The sequence below is a fragment of the Eptesicus fuscus genome, chromosome 8, assembly GCF_027574615.1.
Source record: "Eptesicus fuscus isolate TK198812 chromosome 8, DD_ASM_mEF_20220401, whole genome shotgun sequence".
NCBI lineage: Eukaryota > Metazoa > Chordata > Mammalia > Chiroptera > Vespertilionidae > Eptesicus > Eptesicus fuscus.
The window spans coordinates 60,083,339-60,110,532 of record NC_072480.1 but is presented as its reverse complement, the minus strand read 5'-3'; the positions used below and the strand labels follow the sequence as shown (position 1 = coordinate 60,110,532).

The 27,194-nt window shown below is 40.4% G+C and overlaps 1 protein-coding gene across 1 annotated transcript in view; it reads right to left on the bottom strand.

Annotated features, from left to right (window-relative positions):
* GPC6 (glypican 6) overlaps nucleotides 1-27,194 on the bottom strand; it is a 1,127,407-nt gene that overhangs the window by 82,633 nt on the left and 1,017,580 nt on the right. Inside the window, exon 6 of the mRNA XM_008156480.3 lies at nucleotides 18,959-19,102. Within this exon, the coding sequence (XP_008154702.2) occupies nucleotides 18,959-19,102 (144 nt within the window). The remainder of the gene's footprint in view (nucleotides 1-18,958; nucleotides 19,103-27,194) is intronic.

Sequence of the window (27,194 nt, the reverse complement as noted above, 5' to 3'; positions counted from 1 at the left end):
CTCCCTCCCTCCCTCCCTCCCCCCTCCCTCCTTCCCTTCCTTCCTTCCTTCCTTCCTTCCTTCCTTCCTTCCTTCCTTCCTTCCTTCCTTCCTTCCTTCCTTCCTTCCTTCCTTCCTTCTCTCCTTTCTTTCACCTCAAGAAGAAGATTCATTTAATGTGAACTCCAGGAAGGAATTTATCTGCTGAGATGGACTCCCCATGCTCAAATGAGGGCCCAAATTTTATACAGAATAAGAGCCTAGCAGCCATTTGCTGGCAGGGGTTCCTCATGGACTCCGTACACCAGGAGGAACCTTGAGCTGAACTACGGGCTTCCCATACTATGCCCCGCTTGTATAGGCCATCTAAGTCAACCACTGCAGGGAGGCCCTGACTTTGATCTTCCCCATCCAATCAGAACTACACAAAATGTATCCCCATTTCCATCTATACCAACCAACCAGAACTGCATGATTTGAACCAATCAGAACTGTACAATTTGGAAACACATGAAAGGGACCAAAATGGGAACTGTGGGTGGGAAAATTGTCTATAAAAGGCGAACTCTCTTTTGTCTTCACCAAGCACACTTTTGGTTTCTGCAAATTGTTATCTGAATAAAATCTCTCCATTTTTTTTTTTTTTTTTTTTTTGCTCCAGTTCCTTTTGGATTCATTTAGACCTCCTTCTCTTCCTTTTTCTTTTCTTTTCTTTTTTTTTTTTCTCTCAGAGGATCTTATGAAACTACAATAGGTCCTCAAAAAATGTCGATTCATTTAACTTCATTTCAATATAACACTGATGAGATGTCATAGGAACATAATTCTTGTTTATATCAGTCTACGGTAAAATTGGCATCATTGTGTGTCATTTCTCTTAAACTTGCAGAGCCTACCAACAACAACATTACGTGAGGGCTTACTGCACTGAGGACAACAAAGAAGAGATGAAATAGCAGTAAACCCGCTAAAGTATTTGTTCGCCTCTTGTTTGACCTTTGATGGCAGGAGAAACATCACAGACAGCAAGAGGATTGTTGCATTAGGCCCCTGGGAAACAAAGCCAGCATGGAAGTGTCTTCCAGGGAAACATCAAATAGCTGTTTCCAGTTGTTTCAGCCTTTACAAACAAGGCACGGTACGTAAAAACCCTTTGTCTATTCTAAAGCACGCCACCAAGGTGGACCATTCTTCTCATTTGCTTAATCAGGTTAGACTGTTCAACAGATCCTGCTTTTCTCTGGAACTACGTTATATTTTGTAAGACAGGCAAGTGGGGCAATTTGGTGGTCATAAATCTGGGATAGAAATAAGAAATCTGGGTTCCTATTCTGGCTCCTAAGTCACTGGGCAAATCTTAATAACGTTGTGCCCCTATTTCCCCTTTAATTTTGAAAGGGAGAAGGGGTCAAGAAGGGGAATGTAAAAATAGCTGCAAGATCCTTCTTATACTGCTTGTCAGTCCCCATCGTCACATGTACTCTCCAGGCACTGATCATTTTACAGTTAAATTACTGTCGGTGACTCGTCCCTGTATTCACCTTCAAGTGAGTAAAAAAAAAAAAAGGCTATTTCAGATGCTATTCGTCTCTGCATCCGATTCAGCCACCTAATTTGTTTTTTCATGTCATCTGCCAGTGTGTCTACCTTGCCTGGCTTGAATGTTTTTTAAAAAGGCTCTTTCAGTGGCAGTCCTCGGTGGTGACCGGAGGCCTCGAGATGTGCATTCCTCTCAGAAATTAGTCATTGGTGAGTCCCTCGCCTCTCCGTACCCCATCATTCCTCTAGGCTATTTCCATCCACCATTTACCTGCATGCTTCCCGAATACTTTTATAGAACTCAAGTCTCTTATCAGCCTCCCCAGGGTTCACCCAGGGACTTTTCATTGTATTCTTGCCATGTGGCTGTATCTTAGAGAGATGCTCAGCCTTAACTTTCTTTTACAACAATGTGAAAGCCAGCGCTAGTTCCCACTTCCAGTCCTTAAGGCACGAAGAAAAGCTTTCACAGGTAGCCTTCGCTCTCCTTAAATGCTGAGGCATGAAGCCAAAGCAGCCGCTTTCTGAAAAGAGCAGGGGCTGGGCCCATGGAGTTTACTTGTAGGCTTTGTGTTAAAGCCAGAATCCCAAGGAATAGATGAAATCTTTGAAATCGTTCTAGTTTATGATTAGTAATAATAGCAGTCATGCTTAATCTAGTGTTACCACCATTATGATCAATTTTATTAAAAATGACTAAGCTTGATGCAGACAATGGCGAAGTTAGGAGCTTTGTGACTGAGCTGCTATCATCATCACAGCACTATAACGCAGGTGCTATATATCACTTTCCGTTTGACAGATCAGAAAGTGTGAACAAGGTTAAGTTAAGCTCATGATCACACAGTCAGAATTTTGAACTCTGCTGTGTGCCTCTGAAGCCCTGGCTTTAGCACCTGCGCTGTATGGCACGTGGACATGAAAAGGAGCTGTGCCTCTGGGTGGTGGTGGGGCACGCATCCCTCACATGGGTGGGGAGACATAGGAGGAATGAGGTAAGCGACTGACACCACTAACCCATGTGGGGTTAGCTTCGTCCTCAGTCCCCTGGTCCTTGTTTGCACCATCCCGATGCAGGTTTATGAGGCTGCATACTCCTTTCTTTCTCTGCCTGTGCCTGCCCTCTGTCTGAGGCAGTGAATCAATGAATGAGAGAATGAATGAATGAAACATTGGTGTGCCATGCAAGCCTATTCAGCAAGCATATATTATGCACTTTCCACGCATTGGCACCAGCTCATCAAGTCGAGGTTGGGGCCTGGGCATATTTCTGAGAGTTCTGTTGAAAAAAGGTCAACTGCAGAGCTTAAAGCACTCAGGCTCTCAATCCACAGCGGAACAGCCGTGGGACCAGCTCCGCTGCTTGTCTTCACCTCGCCCCTGGGTGTCCATAAACTTGGCAAATGTATCCCCTTCCAAAAATTGTTTTGGTCTTTTAAGAAAATGGTAATAAAACATTCTTTTTATTTATTTATTTTCAATTTTATTATTATTGCTATGATTATTAATGACATACTGTGAAATGTGTGCTTTAATTGGGTTAAAATATAGTAATCACCATAGTTTGAAGCATAATATTGCACAACAAAATTGATTAAATAGTTCTGAGCAGCTGTATGAGGCCCACTGCCCATGGAAAGCATTCCACAGTGATTCTCCTAAGATGTTCTAGGGAGCTCTCCAGCTCTGTTCACTATTCTTTTTGCCCTATCACCTGGCTCAGTGAGTGAAAGAAGGAGGATTTTTCTAGGTGCCAACAAGGAGACAAGGAGAAAGGGTGTACCTGAAATTTGCCCTTCTGAAAGTTAGTAGTTCTGGTACGTGTCATGTCTTTAGGTTTGAGAGGCATTGGCACTGCTGACATGGGGCTGCTCACCTTGCTGAGATGGGGCTGCTGGCCTTGCAGACTGGAAGTTTAGGAATGGACCCAGAACAGGACCAACCTTTGAAGATGAGCTTAGGGCATGCGATTACCGGTATATGGCCCAACAAAATAGAATTTCCTAGAATATTTATTAGAAACAGAGTTCTCATAAAAACCTGTTCCAATTTTCTGATCCAAAATGGTATGTTGCTTCACCAAGTCAAAAGATTTTAACACATAGTTACTCTGTGTGCACCTGTGTGTATTTTTCTGTATATTTTTAGGTAAGCATAGAAAACTGCATCCTCTGACTGAGCCCCCCTAGCTAAAATCAACTAATACTGCTACAGAAAATATAGGCAACACATCCTATATAATAAAAGGTTAATATGCTAAGTGTCCAGTTGTTAGTTGTCCATTCAACCAATCAAAACGTAATATGCTAATGATATGCTAAGGCTGCTCAACCACTCGCTATGACGTGCACTGACCGCTAGGTTAGCTTGCTGCTGTGGTCCAGCCAATTGGGACTGAGCGAGACAGGCTGGACATGCCCTGGAGTCCTCCCGCAGTCCCTCCCTGGCTGGCCAACCTCCTGCGTCCCTCCCTGGTCCAGATCGTGCACCAGTGGGGTCCCTCGGCCTGGCCTGCACCCTCTTGCAATCCAGGACCCCTCAGGGGATGTTGGAGAGCCGGTTTCAGCCCAATCCCTCAGGCCAGGCCAAGGGACCCCACTGTTGAACGAATTCTAGTTTGAAAAGAATCAATGAGTTGGCAAGAAAGCATGAAATCTTCTAAGGCCTAAACTAAGTGAAAATATTAGCCTAGGAAAGAAAATAAGAATACTGAGGTAGGCTTTTGACATAAGGACATTTCCCAAATCCAGATATCCTGAAGTTTTGGTTCTAATTTATTTGCAGGGTGGTGGCAAAAGACAGAAGATTAAAAAATAGGGCTTCCCGAAGGCCGCCAGCCTATGTCACAGAAAGCTGAAATCCCAAGGGGTTAAATCCTTAGTATAAGAGTGAAATGTACTTTTCACCACAGGCCACAAAGACTTTCTAGTGTATAAGTTCCAAGAAATATAAGCTTACAAAAAACCCCCACAAACAAACAAAACCATATATATTTAGTATATATATGAAAACAAAGCACCATGTGCAAGAGCCAGCAGAAATACCAGATGAGATCAGCAAATATTTCAGATATTGCAAGTATCAGATACAAAGTTTAAAATACCTATGTTCAAAGATAGAAAAGGTAGGATTTAGATATGTGAATAAGGAATAAGATACTATTAAACACAGGATGAAACATATTTGAGAAAGGACTAAATACATATTAGAAATGAAAAATATAATTGTTGAAATTAAAATCTCAGTTGATGGATTTAATGGCAAAGTAAATACTACTGAGAGATAGTTAATGAACCGAGAAGCGAAGCTAAATAAATTAGGAATGTAGCAAGAGACAAAGGAGGGTTAACAGACATGGAGGATACAGTGAGAAAGTCTGACTGCTCAGTTCTAGATTAAAAGTAGAGAAAGAGAGCGAATTAGGTTGAAGCAATACTTGAAGAGATAATGGCTTAGAATTTTCCAGAATTATGAAATATTTATTAGAATATGTATTATTAGAGACCAATCATGAGATTCAGAAAGCCCAACAAATTCTAAGCAAAATAAATAAGTAAATCAACAGGTAAATACTTTATAGTAACATTATAGAACAGCAAAGCAGATCTTAAAAGCAGCTTGAAAGAAAATACAGATTTCTTACAAAGGGAAGACTGAGAGTAGACTTCTCGACAGCGACATTGGAAACCAGGAGACAGTGAAATGTAAGCAACAGTGTACTCAGAGGAAATAACTGCCGATCTAGAATTACGCACAGAGCACAAATGTCTTCCAAGAATGAGACCAGCAAACAAAGACATTTTCAAATAAAACCCTGAGTAAAGTAAATCCTGTGGTAAGTGTTCCAGACCAAGAGAAGTGGATGCTGATGGATGGTTTGATGCAGGAAGGAGAAATGGTAACCAAAGAAAGTGTAAAATGTGGTTAATTCTGTATTAAAAGTTTCAGTATGAAATAATAAAAATACTAATAATCTAAAATTTAGTAAGATTAAGAAATTACAAGATAGAATTACATTTTCCAATAACAATAGCATATAATTTAGAAGAATAATCATCAAATTTGAGGTGTTCTAAGGTCTTTGTGTTTTTAAGGGTAAAAATATTGATTGATTAATTAAAGACAGGCTTTGTTAAGTTAGGGCACATGCCAAAATTTCAAGATTAATCATTAAATTAATAAAAATAAAGTATTTAAAGTCCAGACATTAAAAGGTAAAATGTAGAATGAGAAAAAATATCCTCAATTCATTAGAAAGAAGAAGAAAAAAAAAAGACTGAAAAGACGAGACAAATAGAAATCACAAAATGAGATAGAAGAAATAAATACAACTATATCAGTATTTCTAGTACATTTAAATAAACTAAATGCTCTAGTTAAAAATAAAATGATCATTAGTCCGGATTTAAATATAAACCTAGCTATGTGATATTTACAAGAGGTACATCTAAAACATAAGGGTTCAGAAAGGTTGAAGTGAAGACATAAAAAGAGATATTAAAAATATTAACCAAAAAAATCTGATGTAACCATGTTAATATCAGAAAGAGTAATAAGGCAAATAATTACTACTAGAGAAAAGGAATCCCTATATAAAGATGAAGGGTCAGTTTTCAAGGAAGGTAACATTGTAACTATAAATATTGACCTAAAAATATATACAAGAAAAATCTATATATATAAAACCCTAATATGCAAATAGACCATACAGTGCAACAACTGAACAACCAGTCGCTATGACATGAGCTGACCACCGGGGGTGCGCGCAGAACATGGTGGGCATCGGCAGCAGGTGGCAGAGCATGAAACATGGTGGGCATTGTCCACAGCAGGATGGTGGAACAGGTGAGTGGGGGTGCCAGACCAAGGTGGGGCACTGGTCGCTGTCATCAGGGTGAGCCTCTGGTGTTTACTGAAAATTCTTTGCTCCCATGTGCCACAGTCCTGCCAGGCGCTCACACCCACTGCCGGCACCAGCCCTACTTGCATCCGCAGTCAGCGCCAAAGCTGCTGCTCGCACCCGCTGCTGGTGCCTGACATGGGTCCCGATCGCTTGGCACCATTAGCGGGTGTGAACAGAAGCTGCCGGCCCTGATCACCCCTGAGGGCTTCTCCACCTCCCCCTGCTCCTGAGGGGCAATCTGGGCAGTAGCTGCTGCTTGCACCCGCTGCTGGTGCTGGCCCCAATCGCTCCACGCTGTCAGCAGGTGTGAGAAGAGCCGGCGTCGTCAGGGCTGCTGGCAGACAGGGGACCAGGGGCCGCGGAGGGAGGGGCCAGGTGGGGGTGTGGAGGATGGGAAGAGACCTGCCCCTGTGCCCACCGCAGCCTCACGGCCCACAGTTCCTTTCAAGGTGCATGAATTTGTGCACTGGGCCCCTAGTAGAACTATAAAAAGAAGCAGGTGGATCTTCCTGCATAGTAAAATATCTCCTAGTAATTGATTAAACATGCCATTACCCCCACAAAATCAGTGAAAATATTTATGATTAGAAGACTGTACTGAACAGGGTGTCACCTTATCCTCTCTACCAGGAAGCAGACAGCAGTGGCACATCCCTGTGGGTGGGTCAAGTCGAGGCAAGAGGTGATGTGAAGGATGAGAAAGAACTGGGAATAGGTGGCCCCATTTTGTTAACAACTGGGTGTGTCTGCATTTTATAAAGTAGTGAATGCATCACAGACATTAATATGAAAGTATCATGCTTCAGCTACAATGTGATAAATAACTCTAACAGTCTCTGGGTTGTTCACTTATTACTGGTCACAACCAGTGTATCTTAATTAAAAACTGAACACACACACACACACACACACACACACACACACACACACACACAGAGGCATGCACAAATAAGCTACTTCCTTGCCATACAATAATCAAAATTATCCAAAGTCAGCATCTTCAAAACATATTCCTAGAGATTATTTTTACTTCTCACCCTCCAAAGTCATGGAAAAGAAAAAAATTTAAAATGAAAATACTGTAAAGACCTTTTTATTTTATTTTTTTCAAGAAAGCTTGACAAAAGAGAGAACAAACATTTTCACTTGTGCCCTCACCATTAAAGTCCTAAAATGAGATATTTCTGGTTCCTTGAAGACTCCTGTTTGAAGAAGATTTGATTTTCCTGAGTAACTGGAAACATTCTCATAAGGACGGGTCTCACATGAAACACAGCCTCTGGGTTTTTGGATTTTGTGTGTGGAGATCAGTTCAGGCAGTTTGGTGCCTGTGGGTTTCCTTCCCAGACCTGGCCTAGCTGCTGTGTGTTTACCTTCCTCCAGCACTCAAGGTGCCGTGAAGAGCAAGCAAAGGGAACACTCAGCTTTTCAAGTGCAGAGCCGAGTGCTCTTTACGGAAATGAATGCAAGCTACTTTGGGGAGTTTTCTGAGGTCAGAATCCCTTAGAATAAAACTTACAAAGTCATTGTTTTACTGCCTCACCACACATAAATAATTTATGAATTTATATTGTAACTAGAGGCCCAGTGCACGAAATTCGTGCACCGGGGAGGGGGAGGAGGGGGTGTCCCTCAGCCCAGCCTGAACCCTCTCCAATCTGGGAACCCTCAAGGGATGTCTGACTGCCCATTTAGGCCCGATCCTACCGGGATCATCCCTCTCACAATCCAGGACTGCTGGCTCCCAACTGCTCACCTGCCTGCATTCCTGATTGCTCCTAACAACTTCTGCCTGCCAGCCTGATCACCCCCTAACCACTCCCCTGCCAGCCTGATTGATGCCTAACTGCTCCCCTGACAGCCTGATTGCCCCTAACTGCCCTCCCCTGTAGGCCTGGTCACCCCTAACTGCCCTTCCCTGCAGGCCCAGTCGCCCCCAACTTCCCTCCTCTGCAGGCCTGGTCCCTCCCAACTGCCCTCCCCTGCAGGCTTGATTGCCCCCAACTGCCCTCCCTTGCAGGCCTGGTCCCTCCCAACTGCCCTCCCCTGCTGGTCTGATCGCCCACAACTGCCCTCCCTTTCAGGCCTGGTCCCTCAAAACTGCCATCTTGTGTCCACATGGGGCAGCCATCTTGTGTTGGAGTGACGGTCAATTTGCATATTGCCCTTTTATTAGATAGGATTCTTCTTCTACCTGGACCAGAGCTCTACGATTTCTCAAAGTCCAGGCAGAAGCCAAATGGCACACACGTTGCTAAGACTTTCATCGCAATCGATAAGTTTGCTGTTGCTGTCAGCTGTGTGATTTTCCTGATTAACCTGTAAAAGGTGTTCCCCTTCATGAATGATGTTCAGAAATAAACAGATATTATAAAAGGAGACCAGGGCAAGTTCCAGAATGCAAATTCTTGGTGATCTTAAGTGATGATATATGAGGGAAAGAGAGAGGGAGAACAATTTGATTTGCTTCCACTAGGCTGACCCAGAAAGGAGAAGAGCAGAAAAACTGCTTTGCCTAAGCAAACACGGCATCAAGTCAGACAAGAACAGTACTCAATGATATGCAATATCGAAGCCTCGTTTAAAGTATTTATTGTCTGGACCTGAAAGACATTTAAATGCCGATAATAAAAAAGTCTCTTCCCATTCTGTTTTTCTATTGCCATTTTTTTCCCCTCACATATTGGCAATGACTCCTATATCCTCCTTTGAGATACTATCTTAAGATTTGGGGTGGGATTCCTTTGCTGTGGTTGAATTATGATAGAATGAAAAGTTCATGTAGGTGAAATCGATGCTAAAAATCAACCTGACTTGGAAAGAGATGCTGGTTTTCTAGGGCAATGTAGACAGTCCCTTTGCAACAAGGACTTAGATTTCTCCTAGAATTCTTAAAATATGTAAATACAATCTTTATCAGAACATGGTCTGGTTTAAGTTATAGCTAGTTTTGTCCATCATCCCCAAAGTGTTGTGAGCTCTTTGATTATGTCCCCATCACCTACATTTGGTTCTTTTCAGTGAATAATAAATATTTGTGGAATGAATAATGAATGTGTTTTCTTCTTACTCAAATAAGTTGGAGAGGGAAATGAAATAAATTTTTATTAATTTAAAAGTCTTGCCTGGGTCATTTGTGTTTGTGGTGGACAATATTACTACTCACTAATATGTCTTCATTCTCTGTGTGAGACACAGAGGGACACACACCACGGCCTTCATGACAGTAGGCCCCGTCCTGTGACCCTGCTTTGGCAAGTGAGATGTGAACAGTGTGCTGTGCCCCCTATAGGTGAAGACATCAATAGCCACCTTTGCCACATTCTCTATGTCCCTGCCACTCTAACAGACGAAGCTCCAGTTCATGGCGGCTCTGGCACCTGGGTATTGGAATGAGGGTGATGATCCTGTGTAGCTGACCCACAGCCAACCCAAAATGAACAAGAAATAAACTTGTGTTGCTGTGAGCTATTTGGTTTCCTTTTGTTGTTGTTGTTGTTTGCAGGTACTGCATTGCCTAGCTTTGGCCTGTCCAGATCAGTACAGTACTGGAAAAGCTTCCAAAGACATCACACAAACTCATGTTCAAAAAACGTATTAGTTAGCCAGCAATATAGGGGTATTGTTGCAGCTTCTGTTTCATTCATTTACAGTCAACCTGACTTATTTCAAAAAAATAGCTTGGCCGGTCTTTTAGTAAGGAAATCCCTATGAAGTCAGAGTCTTTGACGATAATGACCAAAAATGAGCTTAAGTAATAACATTATTGTGTGCTGCAGATATCTTTCTACCTTTCACATTTATGAAGGAAGGCCATTTGCACTCCAACAGGTTTCTTCTCATCTGGTTTTCTCTGCAATGTTTATGCCTGAGGTTTACTGCTAGCAGTAAAGAGTGTCCAAGTATGTTATGGGAATAGCCAAATTCCCAGTGCTTTAAAATGTATTCCACAGGCCACAGAGCCAGCTAAAAGCTGACTGATTATACAGCAAATACATCAAACCCAGTATTTATGAAATAGCCCATTTCTTCAGCTCTATCTCTCATAAGCGTGAACACTGCATTTGGGAGTTGTGGTGCACATGTCTCAGACAGCTATGAGAAAAAATTACTGCAGATTTTCCATGACAAGGAAAAATGTTCTTTAAACTGTTCAATAATTTAATAAAAGGTCTGTGTCAAGTGATACCTCTCATGAACACGTATTTTAAAAGGTATGGCTTAAAAATATAAATAAATAAAAGGTATGGCTTGAGCAGTGTAGTAAGGCTTGTCTATTCGGGCTTTTATAATCAACTTACCCAAACACCTATTACATAGCTGAATGGAGGACAAATACTATGAATGGGAGTGCAGATGGACTATTTCATCTGACCAGTTAAGAACTGACAACAAAGTTTCTGTTTCATTTGTTCAAGATATGGGCAAAAGTTCTGGCATAAGATGGGAGAATGAGCTTTTGGTATGGCCTATGTCGAAGATGCTACAGATGTTTAATACTTTCAGTTGCCTATTGGGTCAATGATGATTCATTGGTTAATATACCTTCCACATATTCTTTATTGATGTAGTCTATCTTAGATTACAAAATCAAATTCCTCTTTCTGTCTGCTAATGTTGTATGAGGCTCTATACTAGATACTATTCCTTGGAGGAGATGCAGTTTTTCTAACTGGTTTGATAAGCAATATTTTTTGCAAACAATAATTCTTGTCATTTATTTATTTGTTTTTCATTATTATTATTTAACCCTCATCTGAAGACATTTTTCCATTGATTTTTAGAGAGTGGAAGAGTGAGTGAAAGGCAGAGAGAAGTATCGATGTGAAACACATCAATTGGTTGCCTCCTGCATGAGCCCCAACAAGGCCCCAGGCTGGGGAGGAGCCTGCAACCAAGGTACGTGCCCTTTACTGGAATGGAACCTGGGACCCTTCAGTCCACAGGCCGATGCTCTATCCACTGAGCCAAACCGGTTGAGGCAATTCTTGTCTGATGCTAGCACTGACAACATGCTATAATGTAGACTGCATATGGCAGTTAGTTTTACTAAGTGCTATGTAACAGAAAAGAACATAAATACATTAGTTGATTGATTGACATACCTATAGAATGCATCAATTTGGATTTAGTGGAAGTCTAGGAATTCTGAAAGAAATTTTCAAGTCTAAAGGGGAAAATAAACATATCAACATACCATAAAATAGATATAAAATCTATATAGCCATATTTGGGGTCTTAAAGTATAACATTCCATTTTTATGAGAGCCAGAGGTCAGCAAAGCTCTTGCTTAAATGTTTCTGAGGACAAAGGAGAGTTTAACACAGAGTTGCAAATGGTTTTGCTGGTAAAATTACCCCCAAAATGATTTCAGACCCCCTATACCTAATATAAGGTGTGCAAACGTTTTCCCCATTTAAAATGCATGGCATGACTTGACTTGACTGTTGGAGTCCAGATGATTCTCTGAATGTGTCTTAAGGCAGTGGTGTGGAATGAGCTTTCACATCTCCCGGGGAATTGTGCAGCCAGCACAGCTCTCCCTCTTCGTTTCTCCCCGTGGTATATAACCCAATGCAATTAAACACAGCCTTGCCCGAGTTGAAAGAGAGTCTATGCTCCTCGTAGTTTTACTAATCTTCCATATGCATGAAATAACAGCTTCCCAAGGATGCAAAATTAGTCCCCTATCCTTTGGGTGTGGACTGAAAATTCCACATGAGGAGCAAGCATTCCCCTCAGGCTTCCATCAGTGCATGCCACTGAATTAGATCTCTGCATCCTTCAAGCCCATGGAATAAACAGAATGTTCTGGAGATAAGCCATAATTTTATGTGTGCCTTATGATAGTCCTCACTTGGGCCTCATCGACCACAAGTGTCCTAAATGGAAAGGAGCTTGTGTCAGGCAGCTCTGTGGCCTCCCACATGCTGCTAATGTTGCCTAGAGAAGGGCAGAAATCAGGAACCGAGACTCAATAAGTTGGGTGGTTTGATTTTAATGTTTTGTATTTTCTTCCTGCTTTGAAAGCTCACTGTATTTTGCTGCTGTTATTACCAAGGGTTCATCGACAATGAAACTGGGGTGTCTCAGTGGGGTTTTGCAGCAAATAGATAAAGCAAGTTCAGGCAAGACTGGGCAGTTCACAGTCTGAAGTGGATTGAGCAGTAGCCATTTGTTTGCTGGGGTGAATGGAGCATAATTTATTCAGCTGCAGCAGAGGCTGAAAGCCAATCTGGCCTTGACCCATTTATCTTGAGAAAACTAATTAAAGTGGAGAATCTGGTGTACTGTTGTTATTGAGGTTTTCCTTTTTTTTCTCTTTGGGGCCAAGCAAAGACTGATGAGTGTGTGTGTGTGTGTGTGTGTGTGTGTGTGTGTGTCAAAGTGGAAGGTGGGAAATATCAGTTTCACCTAAAGATAGTGGCTGAGGCTCTAGATAATAAAGCAGTTTCTTAAACACAGCCTGACATCCTTTTGAAATGCAAACTAGTGGCTTTAGCCGGATGCAGAATCCTTTGAGGTGACAATGAAATGCCAAGGCAATTTAAAAGGAACAACAGTTTCCTGAATCCTTACAACCAAGACTTCCTCACTCACACCAAAATGGCCCCGAAGAGGCATGGAAGAACATTTTTATGACCAGCACTTTACTGTGAAACTTGTATTAATCATCAGGCAGGAAACGATGCCAGAATGTGAGTTGCTTTGTCCATTTGGTTCCAAAACAATAAAATAAAGTGCATATCTTGCTATTTTGCAAGTACTTAAATCTATTTGTAATACTATTCACAGCATATTTTCACCAATGGCATACCAATAAATCTCAGAAGTTGTATTGTGTTTTTGGAAGAATCATATCCAATAATAGACATCCTGATTTTTTTGGGGGGTGGGGGGAAAGCTAAAGAATACATATGAGGAAAGCAGGGAAGTCCAGCAGATGGGGTGTGGTGGGGGATAATATTATGCTTTACATTTATTCTCATATGTTCAAGGAAGTCAGTCTTCTTGGGGAAAGCTACAAGGATCATCATAACCATCAGAGAGGGAGGTTGAACTGGCTCAACTGCTAGAAAATCTGAAGTTATCCAGAGAATGTGTTGGGAAGGGCAGGCACAGGCTATCTAGGAGCTTCTCTAGGTATATCAATTGGACCAAACTAATAGGACCCTGACTTGTCCCACTCATAATGTTATCTCCTCCCATTTCCGTTTTAGCACCAGGTGACCTTAAGTTATCCCTTTTCCCTGTTCTTTCCTCAAGGTCTTTCCTTATAGAGTATTCCTGTTCCAGATTTAGCTCTTAACTTTCTCACCTCATCCAAATGTCCGGGGCTCAGAGACCTGAAGTGATGAATGGCGATACCACTCAGGAAACAATTTCTTTTTAAGTGAATTTTAAAGGAGGAATTTTAGACATAGTGTTACCATGGCCTGAATTTTAGGCCAGGCTGACATCCAGCACCAGGACATCATAGGTGGACTGCATGAACAAATGTGTGTCCATCAGGTGAGAATCACTTTCCTCTTGAGTCCATGATGCTACGTAGGGTTCACATTTTTGTTGTAGGGTAGTATCCACATGGAATGGTATTATGAAAAATCAGATTATTTGTTAACTATATCTATCTGATTATTATAGTTAACTAGAGGCCCGATGCATGAAATTTGTGCTAGAGTAGGCCTTCCTTCCCCCAGCTGCCGGCCCGGCTTCCCTCTGGCACCCGGGACCTGGGCTGGCTTCACTCTGGCCACCTGTAGGCACCCAGGACCCCAGCTTTGCCCTGGCCCTGGCTTTGTCTGGAATGACATCCAGTCTAATTAGCATATTACCCTTTTATTATTAGAGATATGTAAAGTCAGGTAAGAGAACCTCGGCATTCTTGTCCTTAGCCCCAATACAAATGCTTTGTAGTAAAATATATCCAATGCTTCCTCCCTAAATCCTCTAAAAGGTATCAGTAAATTCAAGTAGGGAAAAAATAGAGTAAATAACCTGACCAAAAGCTATTTCTAAACCCCTAAACTCTCTATGTTCTAGTTAATGAAAAAATTAGCTCCTTATGCATGAGAGCTGAGGTTGATTTGCTTTTATTATTAGTAATTATTCAGTTAGAACAAAAAGAAAAATGCCAATATACATGTACTGGGAAGAGCTAGTTTTTCAGGCAGACTACACATAGTCTGAACATTCGGATAGAAGTAAATCACCCATCAAATGAACCAGTCTTTCACAAAGTTTAGACTGAAAACCTTGCCCTTGGGAAAGAATTCCAAATGGTTGTTTACTGTAAATACCAAGAGAGGAGGCTACTAAACCCATTGGTCAAGCTCAACCCAACTGGTTTGCTAGACATTTTGGAGAAGGGAGGTGAAGGTGGAATTTCTCAGGAACTCTCCAGAATGATTGTACAAAGACAAATGGGAATGAGAGGAAGAAGAAGACCAAAGCTTACACTATGTTGCATTGTCCTCCACACAATCCTCTGGGAAGCAAGAGGAAAACAAATTTAAAGAAAAAAGAAAGAGAGATTATTCTATACATAATAGCACAGCACAGGTACAATGCTTAGATTTGTAGGCTGGCATTCTTCCCACCAACCCCCACCCCAAACTCCCTCAGATTGAGCAGTAGAATATTTGGGAAATCTGCACACACAGGATGATATGGAATACTTACTGGAGATTCATTCGTCTAAATCATCACCAACTTGATGAACTAACTTCCAAGTCTGTGTTTTTTTTTTTTTGTTTGTTTGTTTTTGTGTGTGTGTATGTGTTTTAGTCCACTTTTATAAACTATATTCCTCCAAGATATACAATTTAAAGTACGTTTTTGCTCTAATGAATCAGCTGGAGTAACAGACATTCCCTGCCCAAGTGTGTCCAGGAACCATATAGCATGTTGTGCTCTCACTTTCTGAGCTCTACAACTAATTGTATGCTCAGATTCTAAAAATTGAGATAGTTTGTGTTGATTTATTTTTAAGCTCTCTGCCTCCACTGAAATGCTTTAAAAGTCACAGTTTTACAATCAAATTATTTGAGAATTCATGGAGGATAGAGTTAAGACAATAGGAAGAGATCCAATCTCTTCCTTCATGCAGATAATCACCTCTGGTCTATTTAACTAACCTCATCACAACCTGCTGCCATAGAAGCACTGTCAGGTTGAGTGTTGGTGACAGGAGACACATGATGGTGGGAGTGGACTGTTAACCAAATTAGTTGATGACATTAAATATCTCCAACAAATCAGGGCTGCTGGCCGGAAGGACTGTGATATTCTCTGATGAGTCAGCTTTTCATCAGCAGCTGAATTTATACAAATATATTCATTCATTATTGGATAATAAAAATAACGTTTGGATAGTATGTCTGAAAGCTACTGACTATCTAAACTACTTATGTACATATAATTTTAGAGGAATGGAACATATACCTACAATAAACAGAAACAAATGGCAATGTTTCTTAGAGACAGAAAAGAATTTACAAGGGTCCTTATAAATGTAATAGAGGTTAAATGATGGGATTAATGTATTTTTAAGAGAGAGTTTGGTTTGTTTTCAATTATTTTACATAAATTTTAGCAGCAGTTTATCCAGCTTGGGGTTAGTAGCTTTATTTCTAAAACCCCATAATTGTCAGTTCACATAAAAAACAGTTTTACAATAACTGACATAAGAAGAGCTATCAACAGAATCCCAAGTTAATAGGCCAGGTACTAATGTTAAATGGGAGTAAGAGCAATTCTCTGAGAGCTCTCTAGCTATTTTCCTTTGGTGAGAGGGGTGGAGTGGAGTAGTCTTTCAATGCTGTCCTCGGAAGCAGTCTCTGCTGAAACACTCAGAGAGACTAAAGGAAGTCTTTTCCAGTTAGTCTCCTTTTCTGGGACACCTGCTTCTTATAAATATTCAAGAAACATTCTTTCAGGGGAAAATTACGACAGGAGTAGGTAACATGATACTTGTTTATAAACGAGGCTGTGCTGGATAGACCCGTCTGGAGAGCTCACCAATGCGTGTGTCTCCAGGAGGATTGTGTATGACTGTTGCACAGCATGGGCTGGTTACTTCTTCACCCTTTCACTATTCAGAGCTCTGTTTTACCTGCAAAGGGAAGAGCCTTGGGGGAACCAAAGGCTGGATAGGGAGAGTCTGGTGTGAGCTTCCTTCTCACTTGTGTTTCTCAAGAATAACCTTGCAGAGCTCCTTTTGATTGGAAAAAGTCCCTTGTTCGTAGGGCCTGGGAAGGTAACTCCAGGTAGGCAAATTGCTAATTCTTACAATTTAGGAAGGAATCAGAATTTAATTCAATAGAAAATTAATAAAACCTGCATTCTTCCTTTACAGGGCCTGAAGCCATGCCTATGAGGCAGTACTACATGCTGTCACAGAACATTTTAGAATGAAATTCTAAATTAGGCTTATTGACTTAAATTCCTATGCATTGAACCAGTTCTTATACACTGAGTCTGGTCCTTGTTTGTGATTAACCATTACTAATTCTCCTTAGAAAAACGTTGCTTAAAAAATATTTTTGGAGGCACATAAAATAGAAGAGCTTAAATCAGGTTGCTACTTGCAAGTACTCTTCAAGACCTTTATATTTGGGGCATTTTGAAGATCCCCAATAAAGTTCCTGTATAAAGGTTCAAATTTCAATTTTCCTATCTACCAGATTTTAAACATCATGTGAAATTTTCAAAATGTTAATGCTTTATTTAGGTTGTGCTAAATTGCCTAAATATTGTTGTCTTTAGATAAAATAACTTTCTTGCTCTGCTTCCCTAGAAGCTCTACTTCCCTTGCTTCTATTTCAAAGGGGAAAAATAATTAGTAGTCATAGATATCATTACATTGTTCAAATTCACTGTAATTTTAAGTAAGTGTATAATGTAGGCAAATTGTTTTTAAATTTTATTTTATTGTGGTAAGAACACTTAACATGAGATTTACTCTCATAACAGATTTTTAAGTGCATTATACAGTATTGTCATCTACAAGCACAACTTATCGATCTTCATTGTGTCCCAATTCTAATACAAGTGTTTATGAAAAATCTGAAAAGCCTGAATTGGTCTAATAACTAAGCTGGAGCCAACTAAAATGGAAATAAAAAGGGAGAGAGAAAGAGAGAGAGAACCCATACTCACCATTTCTGCTTCTTGTTAAAAGGATCTAGACATACAAAGGAATTTGTAAAGTAAAACCCCAAATAATGGAATCTTATGAAACCATCATTTCTTGAAAACTATTGGCTAGTTGTTTATAGAAATCTAATTGGTTGTTAAAAAGAAAAAAAAGAAGACTAATTTTAAACTTTTCCTGAAACTGTGAATAGAGAATTAACATAATCAAGGTAAGTAGAAGTTTGAAGCAATTACCCAGATGATTTCTTTTTCAAAACCTACACGAAAAAGGGAGGATTATTGCTAATAAATTGTAATAAATTTATAACAATTTAGTAATTAACAATTCCATTTACTTCTTCTCATTGGCACTTTGTGGATAGGCCTTTATATTGTAAGTACATTTGATTTTTATAGAGAGAATTGCTGATATGTACTTATTTTAAGGCCAAACTCAACCAATTTAATCTTATGAGTTCTACCCTGCAGAAGAATATTAACTAAAATGATAAATTAATTTATTACAGTGACTAATACAAATATTTTTTATAACTGGAAATTGAAATCTGAGTTTACATGCCATAATCAGATGTGGTTCAAGTGTTTTATGGCCTTAAGGCTCTCATCTGCTAATTTTACATCAAGATAATTGGCAAAGCAACATTAACAGCACCTATGATTACAGATATATAAATTGTTTATAGTACTATAAATACTATAAGTTTCACTGAAAATAATCAGGCAGTATTTTTCTTAAATTATGAGATTTTCATTTCTTGTCACAAGATTTGATGTTTAACACATTCAAGTTGTGTTTACTACGTTTAAGGTTGTACAGTATTCTCCAAGTAAATTGCTTTGTTGCTAGAGACTATTTGACACACATTTAAATGGATCAAAGAGTGACTATTTCTAAGAATTTCAACTTTTAAAAGATACGCACACACACACATACACACAAGTGGTATTTCATTCACCTTGATTTGGGGGTCTCTTGGCAAGGTCTTCCATACAGAAAACTTTACATATAAGGAGAATTCATAATAAAGTCCCACTACCATAATTGAATAAATAACTGAAGCAAATGAATGAGAAATGCTATTGTATAATTATATCGCTGGGAGACAGAGTAACTTAGTCTTCAAATTAATATTTCAGGAGAAATATGAAGTTGAAAATCTGGCCTTTGCAGGAGTGGATTAATGGTGATAAGACTTCTTAAATAATCTAATTCTTGACCTAAAAGGCAGATCTCATTACTTTTCAATATTCTAATTAAGACTAGGAGCAGATATCAGAATGAGATGACTTTCACAACCAACTTTTCCCCATCACGTCTTCTGAAGAATAACCCTGGTTACAGACAGCGGCCGCAAGGCCATCTATCCGCGAGAACTCACCAGCCGGTCCAAGCTTGTGCCTGCTGCGGTTGTCGGTCTTTCCTCAGGATTGTAAGGCCTGAACCGTGTATTAAAATTTTCAGGAGCTGAGCGGGCAGACCTGAGGGCTGGAGCAGGCTTTGGTTGGCCACATCCCTGAAAGACCTGGAAGAAACATGGAAAAGTTAACCCACTTGCACAATTCATTTCTTCCTAAGATCATGATGTGGAAGCATGCAAAGGGACATTTTTCATGGGACTTTTACTTTCAATAAACTCTGATTTTGAAATTTAAACAAATCCAATCACTTATACTGTATAACAGAAAGAATTACCCAGACAGATACAGAGTGATTGACGCTCAGACTCTTATTTTCAACATAATAAAACAACCGTCGTTATTCACAAATTCCATATTTGTGAATTTGCCTACTCACTAAAATTAATTTGTAAGCCTCAAATCCATACCCATGCACTTTTGCAGACATAAGCAGGATGACAAAATTTAGAGTTGCCCTACATGCATGTTCTCAGCTGAGTTCGAACACAGAGGTGCTCTGCCTTCGACTTGGTTATCAGATCGACTGTTGCTTTATCACAGTGCTGTGCTCAAGTAACCCTTATTCTACTGAATAATGGCCCCAAAGTGCACAAGCAGTGATTTGGATATGGCAATTCAGATGTGCTAAAGAGAAACAATAAAGTGCTTCCTTTAAGTGAAAAGGTATGTATGCATAGGAAAAAAAAAATAGTATACATTGAGTTTGGTACTTATCTAAGGTTTCAGGCATTCAATTGGGGTGTTGCAACATATCCCCCTTGGATAAGGGGGAACTACTGTGTTAAAAGAAGGAAATGTAATAGTTACTTCATACAATGCTTGCAGGATTAAAGGAATTGTGTCCCAGACATTTTTATATACTTGAACTTGGCGTCCGATAAACATCCATTTGGAATTCTTATTATTATGACAACTGTATTTCATGGATAGCCTATAAGATAAAAGAACTTCAGTGATTCCCCCTTGAATAATGAGAACCTCTACTGGACAAATTCTTTGAAAACACCCTCTTGAGCAATGGTGTGGAAATAGGACAAGCAAAGTTGGTGAAATCCATATAATGATAGTTTCCTCTAATTTTGCTGTTGACAGCTGTTCACGTCACAATTGGGGTTGCTGTGGGAAATCAAACATATAATTGTAATGACCTTAGGGATGGTGCCGGCAGATCTTCTCTACAGTGATTTCACCCAGGGTGGTGTGGGGATACCTACTTTGCTGTTTTTAGAAACTTCCCACTCTGCTGGTTGAGAGATAATGCCTTTACCAGAATTCTAGGAAATACAGCAACATTTTCAGTAAATTTTGATGAAGTCTAATTTTGTGTTTCTCCCATTTCTACATAGGAGATGATTCTATTCCTAGATATGTATGTTTTTCTCCCAGTAAACTTTTTGGGACTATTGACATCAGCTAATTCTTAAGTTACATGTGTGAGTTTAGAACACATTCCTTCTGGTTTTGTAATTTGATTCTGTGTTGTTTAACTTTAAAGTCAGCATTTTTTTCATCAGGCATATTATGGGATTTCACTGAAGTACGCAGAGAGCTCTTGAGTGCTATTCCCAGTGACAAATTCCACCTTGAGACACAATTCATTTGGTTTTACCACTACAGGCCATTTCTCTTGTGCCGTATTCAAAAGTTCTCCTTGAGCTCAGCATTGTGTAGAGCCGAACGCTTTGTCTTGGCATTCCTGGGGATTGGTCTTAACACACTATTGATTATTCCTCTCTTACACAATTTCGGAGGTTGATGGTGTAAACCAGCACGATAAAGATAGCAGGCCCCTTTCTCCCTAGTGCCTCAATCACTTCCCAGCGGCAAGGTCACTGCTGAGGGAGGGCATTAACATTTCCAAAGCTCCAGGTTTCTGTGGAGTGTGCCATCATGGATAGTTTTGAAAATGACAGCTGGCTTTTTAAAAACTATAAAGCCCTGAGGCAAAACAATACTGGTGGCCTTGCCGAAATTTCTTGAAGCCAGGCACTGAAAGAGTTAACAGACCTTCTTAATTCGACCTTTGGGAAAAATCTGGCTCACTGGTTTAAGTTAGATCAAAGGAACAAGACATGCCCTGAAAGAATACGAGTGATCTAGGAGATATTTCATCATAACAGAAAATCTTACCACCACTTGTCTGGGATGGGGGTGGGAGGTGTTAATTATAACAGAATATAGGTTGCTTAATATCGTCCAGCAGCTTTCCATCATTTGCATCAGATTTGGATATTGATGATGGCTTCAGAGAGGAAATTGCCAGATCTATGATCCACACTGAAGAAAACACTGACTCATAATTATGGAGACCTACATAAAAATCTGGCACCATATGTCGAAGATGAATCTAGAAGGTCCTTCAACACAGAGTCTATTATACCCTCAGAAAAGGGACTTGTCAGAAGAAACGACATTTTAGTGTGGAAATGCCAAGTTGGAGGATCAAGAACTGTTTTTCAAAATTTCACAAAACCTAAAGGGAATAGTGGCAGAGGAGACCAGGGCATCAACTTTCCCTGTGTTCACTTGGGCATAATTAAAAGCATGTATGATTCTCATGTGGAGAATATATCTTATTATTTTTTAAAAATATTTTTTTATTGACTTCAGAGAGGAAGGGAGAGGGAGAGAGAGAGAGAGAAACATTGATGATGAGAAAGAACCATTGATTGGCTGCCTCCTGCATGCCCCACACTGGGGATCTAGCCCGAAACCCAGGCATGTGCCCTGACAGGGAATCGAACTGTGACCTCCTGGTTCATAGGTTGACAATGCTGACCAGGCATGGAGAATATTTCTTAAACAACACATATCTGTCATACAACCTAGATGACTTAGAAAGTGACAATAATTTCATTTTTAATACATGCAATCTGTTGGCTAGACAAAGTATTATTAAAGCTCGGGGTTCACGTGGTGAGTGACCAAAGGGATTCTTGTGTAGAACATTCGGACTGTCTCAGACTCTTTTCTGATCTTGCTATAGCAGCAGTGCAGTTAGACAACGTTCTGTGGCTCTTGAGGCCCAGAGCTGCATTACTCTCAAAGACCAATGAGCCTTTTTCCTGGTGGTCTGGGTACCCCAATGTTTCCTATTTGGAGTAAGGGAAGAAACTGAAGGGGAGTGATGTGGGGGGAGGGGCCTTAGGTTAAATGAGTGTGGGTAGATCAAGATTCTCTGCATAGTGGTCAGGGCTGGAGATGCAGATCTGGATCATGAGCCTAAAGATGGTATGGAAAGGCCTGAAACTGGTCCCATTTTCCAAGGGCAATTATGTAGACAGGTGGCAGATGGGGCTGAGGACAGCTCTGGGCCATGCCAACTTTAGAGGACCCTCCTGGAGCCTTAGTTGACTGCTTTGTCAAATGGAAATAAGAATATTATTTATCACACAGATAGGCTCTGATGATAAAAATGCAACACACAAGGCAGGAAAACAGAAAAGCCAATGTCTTGGAAAATAGGTGCTTGATAATAATGAGATAATTATGTCATTCCATGGTTTGTTCTTTCTAGAAGCTTTGAGTTCTGAATAAGAAGATTTGAAGGGGGGGAAAACTCATGTGGGCTGATGTTTCTTAAATTTTTTCTTCACAATATTATTTCCAGGAGCTAACAGCAATTACGTAAACAATAGAGTCTGTGGGTCAAAGTTGAATGAGGTATTTTAGCGGGCTTCATTATGCTAACATGTGCACTGACTTGTCAAAAGGGAGATCATTTGTAGTGTTTCCCAACATTATTTGGCCCAGGAGGTTCTCACATGATGGAGACATACCCGGGGACACACTGTGAGTCTTGTTTCAACTGGCCAAGAGAATAAGTGATTTGGATGTAATTGCATTTACTTAGAGGTTTTTGTGAGCCATTCCACCAGCCACTACCTTTAAGTCCAGAGAAGAAATATTATTTTAAGACACTCAAGGTCTTCTCTTCACAGCTGAAGTTTCTAGAGAATACAGCTTTAGGCTAAGCCACCTCATTGTGGAACAAATCATTAGCTCTACTCCTTGAAGAAATGGAATCAGTATTACCTCCTGCCTGCCTCCCTCCAAGGGGTATTGAAAGGATAATTAGATAATTTGGGAAAGTATTTGGAAGTCTCAACGCAGACAGATGCTACAGATATACTAAGGAATTATCCTTCCCAAGTAGCTGACTCGCAAAACCTGTGGATTTCCAGAAGGTATCTGGCACATGAATCCTCTCTCTTAAGAGGATTACTAAGATGATGTCTCAGAAGTCTGTTGGCATTCTGAGATTAAAGAAGCTGACATAAAAGATAGAAAGTGCTGAAAGAAGAAACCTTTAGAAGGGACAAGAAAGAGAGGGAGGTGTGCTGATCACAGGTTTGAATGCTGTGTCTTAGGTTTCTAAATACAAGCACTTTTCCTTAACGAACGTTGCAGCATCTTGACATAGCTCCCTTAAAATAAACTAGCATGATGTGTCCTTTTGCAGAGGCACCCACAGCTTAATACCTATAACTCTGTCTTCTTTTAGCTTCTGCAGGTTGATTATATGTCCACTGAAGCCATTGCTGGCAATCTGAGAAGCAGTGCCTGCAGATCAATCCTGTCTCAGCTCCGATGCTTTTAAAATATTCTATCTTCTCAGTTTCTACTCAGTGAGCTCTTATTATGGTGGGAAAGTTGTTGCTAGCCCCATAAATTGTTTTGAAATTTGCAAACAACTCTAATGTTTTATATTAACATAGGTGGCAGTTAATGCTACCTAGATTTAATTGGAATTGATGTTTTGAGAGTAAGGATTTTTTATTTACTTATTAGATTCTAATTTGTATTACAGTGTTAATGAATGAACTATTTGTTAGGTAGGTGATCACTTGGGGAATTCAAATTTATTGGGTTTGTTCCCAGGGAAACAGAAGCTATCATATCTGCATTGGCTCCACACATATTTTCAGGAGAGACAGTTGTGGTGTAATAGAAAGGTCATGAATGACAGTTTAAAAGCTTGGAGTCCTAACTTTGGTCTTTTTCCTGACACCTGTGCGACCTTGGGGGTCACATGTTCTACCCAATTCTCAAGGCTGATGTGACAAAATAACAAGGTGCTTAAAAATACACTGAAAGGTATAAATATGTATTGTCATCTGAAGTAATCTGTAATTAAATAGGACAATAACAGATAACAAGTCAAATATATGGATTTTGCAGAGTGATGCATGAATAATTTAAACTTCATGAAGAATAGGATCTTACGCATTTTGCTCATTATTGTATCCCAGAACCTGTAAGAGATCTCACCACACAACATGTGTTTGAAAAATAAATTGGGAATAAAAATCTTTGAATAAATACAAATTTATAATTTCTCCCCTTTGCAGACATTTATTGAAGGCAATTAGAAGGTGGATTTCTATAAAGAGAAAGAAGATTGGAAAGTGCCGGAAGCAATTCCAGCATGTCAGCAGGGCTGAATCATCTGGGATGGCTGAAAGGCATTTCCCCAAACCTGAAAGGGATGATTGCTTGCTGCCAGACAACTCAAGGCATCTTAATCTACATGTTATTGCCTCCTACTGGCCAAACACCTGAAGAGCCATAAGCAAATTCTTCCAATGTGGCAATGGATTTGTTACAAAACCCTGGCCTTTGATGTATATATCTCCACCTTGCCTTAGGACAAATTATGTTAATAAAAAGCAAGGGGTCCTAAGATAAGGAGAACTTGGTTTCTTCAGCCAAGCTCCTCTGACTCCCTATAATGCCTTTCAAAATTATGTTTCATTTCTGGACTCTTATTTAATTTACACACAGCCCCTTCTCCAGATTGCTGAACCCTTTTAGATGCTGGATCAAGACCACCAGCATTAGGAAAGAAAAGAGAATTCACTGACTGAGCATCGGGATGGGCCAGGCACTCACCATGCTGTGTGTTCTATACACTTGTCTCAAAGAATCAATTACCTCTTCAAAATCAAAGTTTAACACTTCTGCCTTCAGAAAACACAATGAATCATGTATAAAAAAATCATTTGATATTTCCCTTACTCCATTTATGTGCCAACCTAAAGCAAAACCAAATCAGTAACTTTAACTTGATAACTATAACCAAAAAAATCCTGTTTCTTTCTTTCTTTTTTTTTTTTTTGTCATGCAGAATATTTTATTTAACTTACTAGTGGCCTAGCACGCGATATTGCATGCAGTTGGCTGCCTGGCACTTCCACTGGAGCTGGCAGGAGGAAGCTGCGCTGCTTCCACGGGAGACAGGAGCAAGCCGCCAGCACCCATGGGAACCGGGAGGGAGCCACGCAGCTTCCACGGGAGGCAAGAGCGAGCCGCCGCCACCTGCAGGAGCTGGGAGGGAGCCACACCACTTCGGGAGGCTGGAGGGAGCCGCCGCTGCTGCCTGCAGGAGCAGGGGAGGAGGGCAAGGGGGACCTAGAGGTGCTCCATGCACACCCAGCCTGTTGAACGGTCGTTACTGTGACGTCGTAACAGACAATTTGCATATTACCTCTTTATATATATATATATATAGATTGGGGTGACACTGTTTCACAAAACCATATGGGTTTCAAGTGTACAACTCAATAAAACATCATTTACACATGGCATCATGTGCTCATCACCCCAAGCAAAGTCTCTTTCCATCCCCATTTTCCCCCCTTTTGCTCATCTCCACCTACTTCCCACCCCCCTTCCCCTCTGGCTTTCACCATACTGTTGTCTGTATCTATGTGTTATGTGTATATGTTTTTTACTTAATCCCTTCATCTTCTTTCATCCAGCCCCACTCTGACCTCTGTCAGTCTGTTCCATGTACCAGTGCCTCTGTTTCTATTTTGTTTGTCAATTTATTTTGTTCACAAGATTCCACATATGAGTGAGATCAAATGGTACTTGTCTTTATCTGACTGGCTTATTTCACTTAGCATAATAACCTCCAGGTCCTTCCATGATGTCTCAAAAAGTAAGATTTCATTTTTTTAATGGCCATGTAGTATTCCATTGTGTAAATGTACCACGGCTTTTTTTATCCACTCATCTACTGATGGACAAGGGCTGCTTCCAAATCTTGGCTATCCTATATAATAAAAAGCTAATATGCAAATTGTCCCCTCAGGAGTTCAACTGGGAGACCGGGAGTGCTCTGACCACCAGGGGGCGGTGTGGAACATGGTGGGTGACCAACTGCAGTGGCGGGGTGCTGAGGGATTGAGGGAAAGAGGAGGTGGGGAGGCCAGGAGGTGGGGAACTTGATTGGCCCTCATCACCGGGCAGGCCTAAGGACTCTACCTGTGCATGAATTTCGTGCACCAGGCCTCTAGTTGTAAATAATGCTGCAATTAACACAGGGGTGCATCTATTCTTTTAAATTAGCATCTTGGGGTTTGGATATATTCCCAGAAGTGGGATTGCTGGGTCATAGGCAGTTCCATTTTTAATTTTTTGAGGAAACTCCATACTATTTTCCACAGTGGCTGCACCCATCTGCATTCTCACCAACAGTGCACAAGGGTTCCCTTTTCTCCAGCACTTGTTTGTTGATTTATTGAAGATAGCCATTCTGACAGGCGTGAGGTGATATCTCATTGTGGTTTTAATTTGCATCTTTCTGAAAAGTCCTATTTCTTGATCATTTGCTAATTGCTACTCACTGTGCTTGACAAGCTAATTAGAGAGCAGAGGATTTTGTGTACAAAAGAGTCAGGTGGGCAAGCCAAGGGCCATGGGTTCTAGAGATAACTGGGTGCACATCTCAGGCACTGGCGCTTCCCATAGCAAAGTGGACGACAGCATGGGCTGGGGCAGAGCCTCCATTCCAACGCAGTGGCTGCGGGTAGCACAGCCCTGCCTCCACCTGTCCGGGTTCAGCATGGAGCTGGCGGCCCTTTCTCCAAGTGGAAGTGAAACTTGGAACTGAAATGGGAGAGTGAAAGGACATCCACTTATCATTAGTAAATAGATGTGAAGTTATAATACTTAAAAATATATATTTTATTAGCAGTAGCAGCAAGAAGAGTAGCAGCAAGTAGCATCACCATGGTATAAGATTAAAGCAGTACCTAGAACCTCATTTCACACTTTTTTTCTCCGGTTCTTAACAGTATTCTGCTAATAACCTATGAAGTTTTTTTCCTGAATATAAATTTAAAACATTTAAATATTGACTTCCTTCTTTAGCTATAAAATCATTATACAATGTTTGTGATTGCACAAACA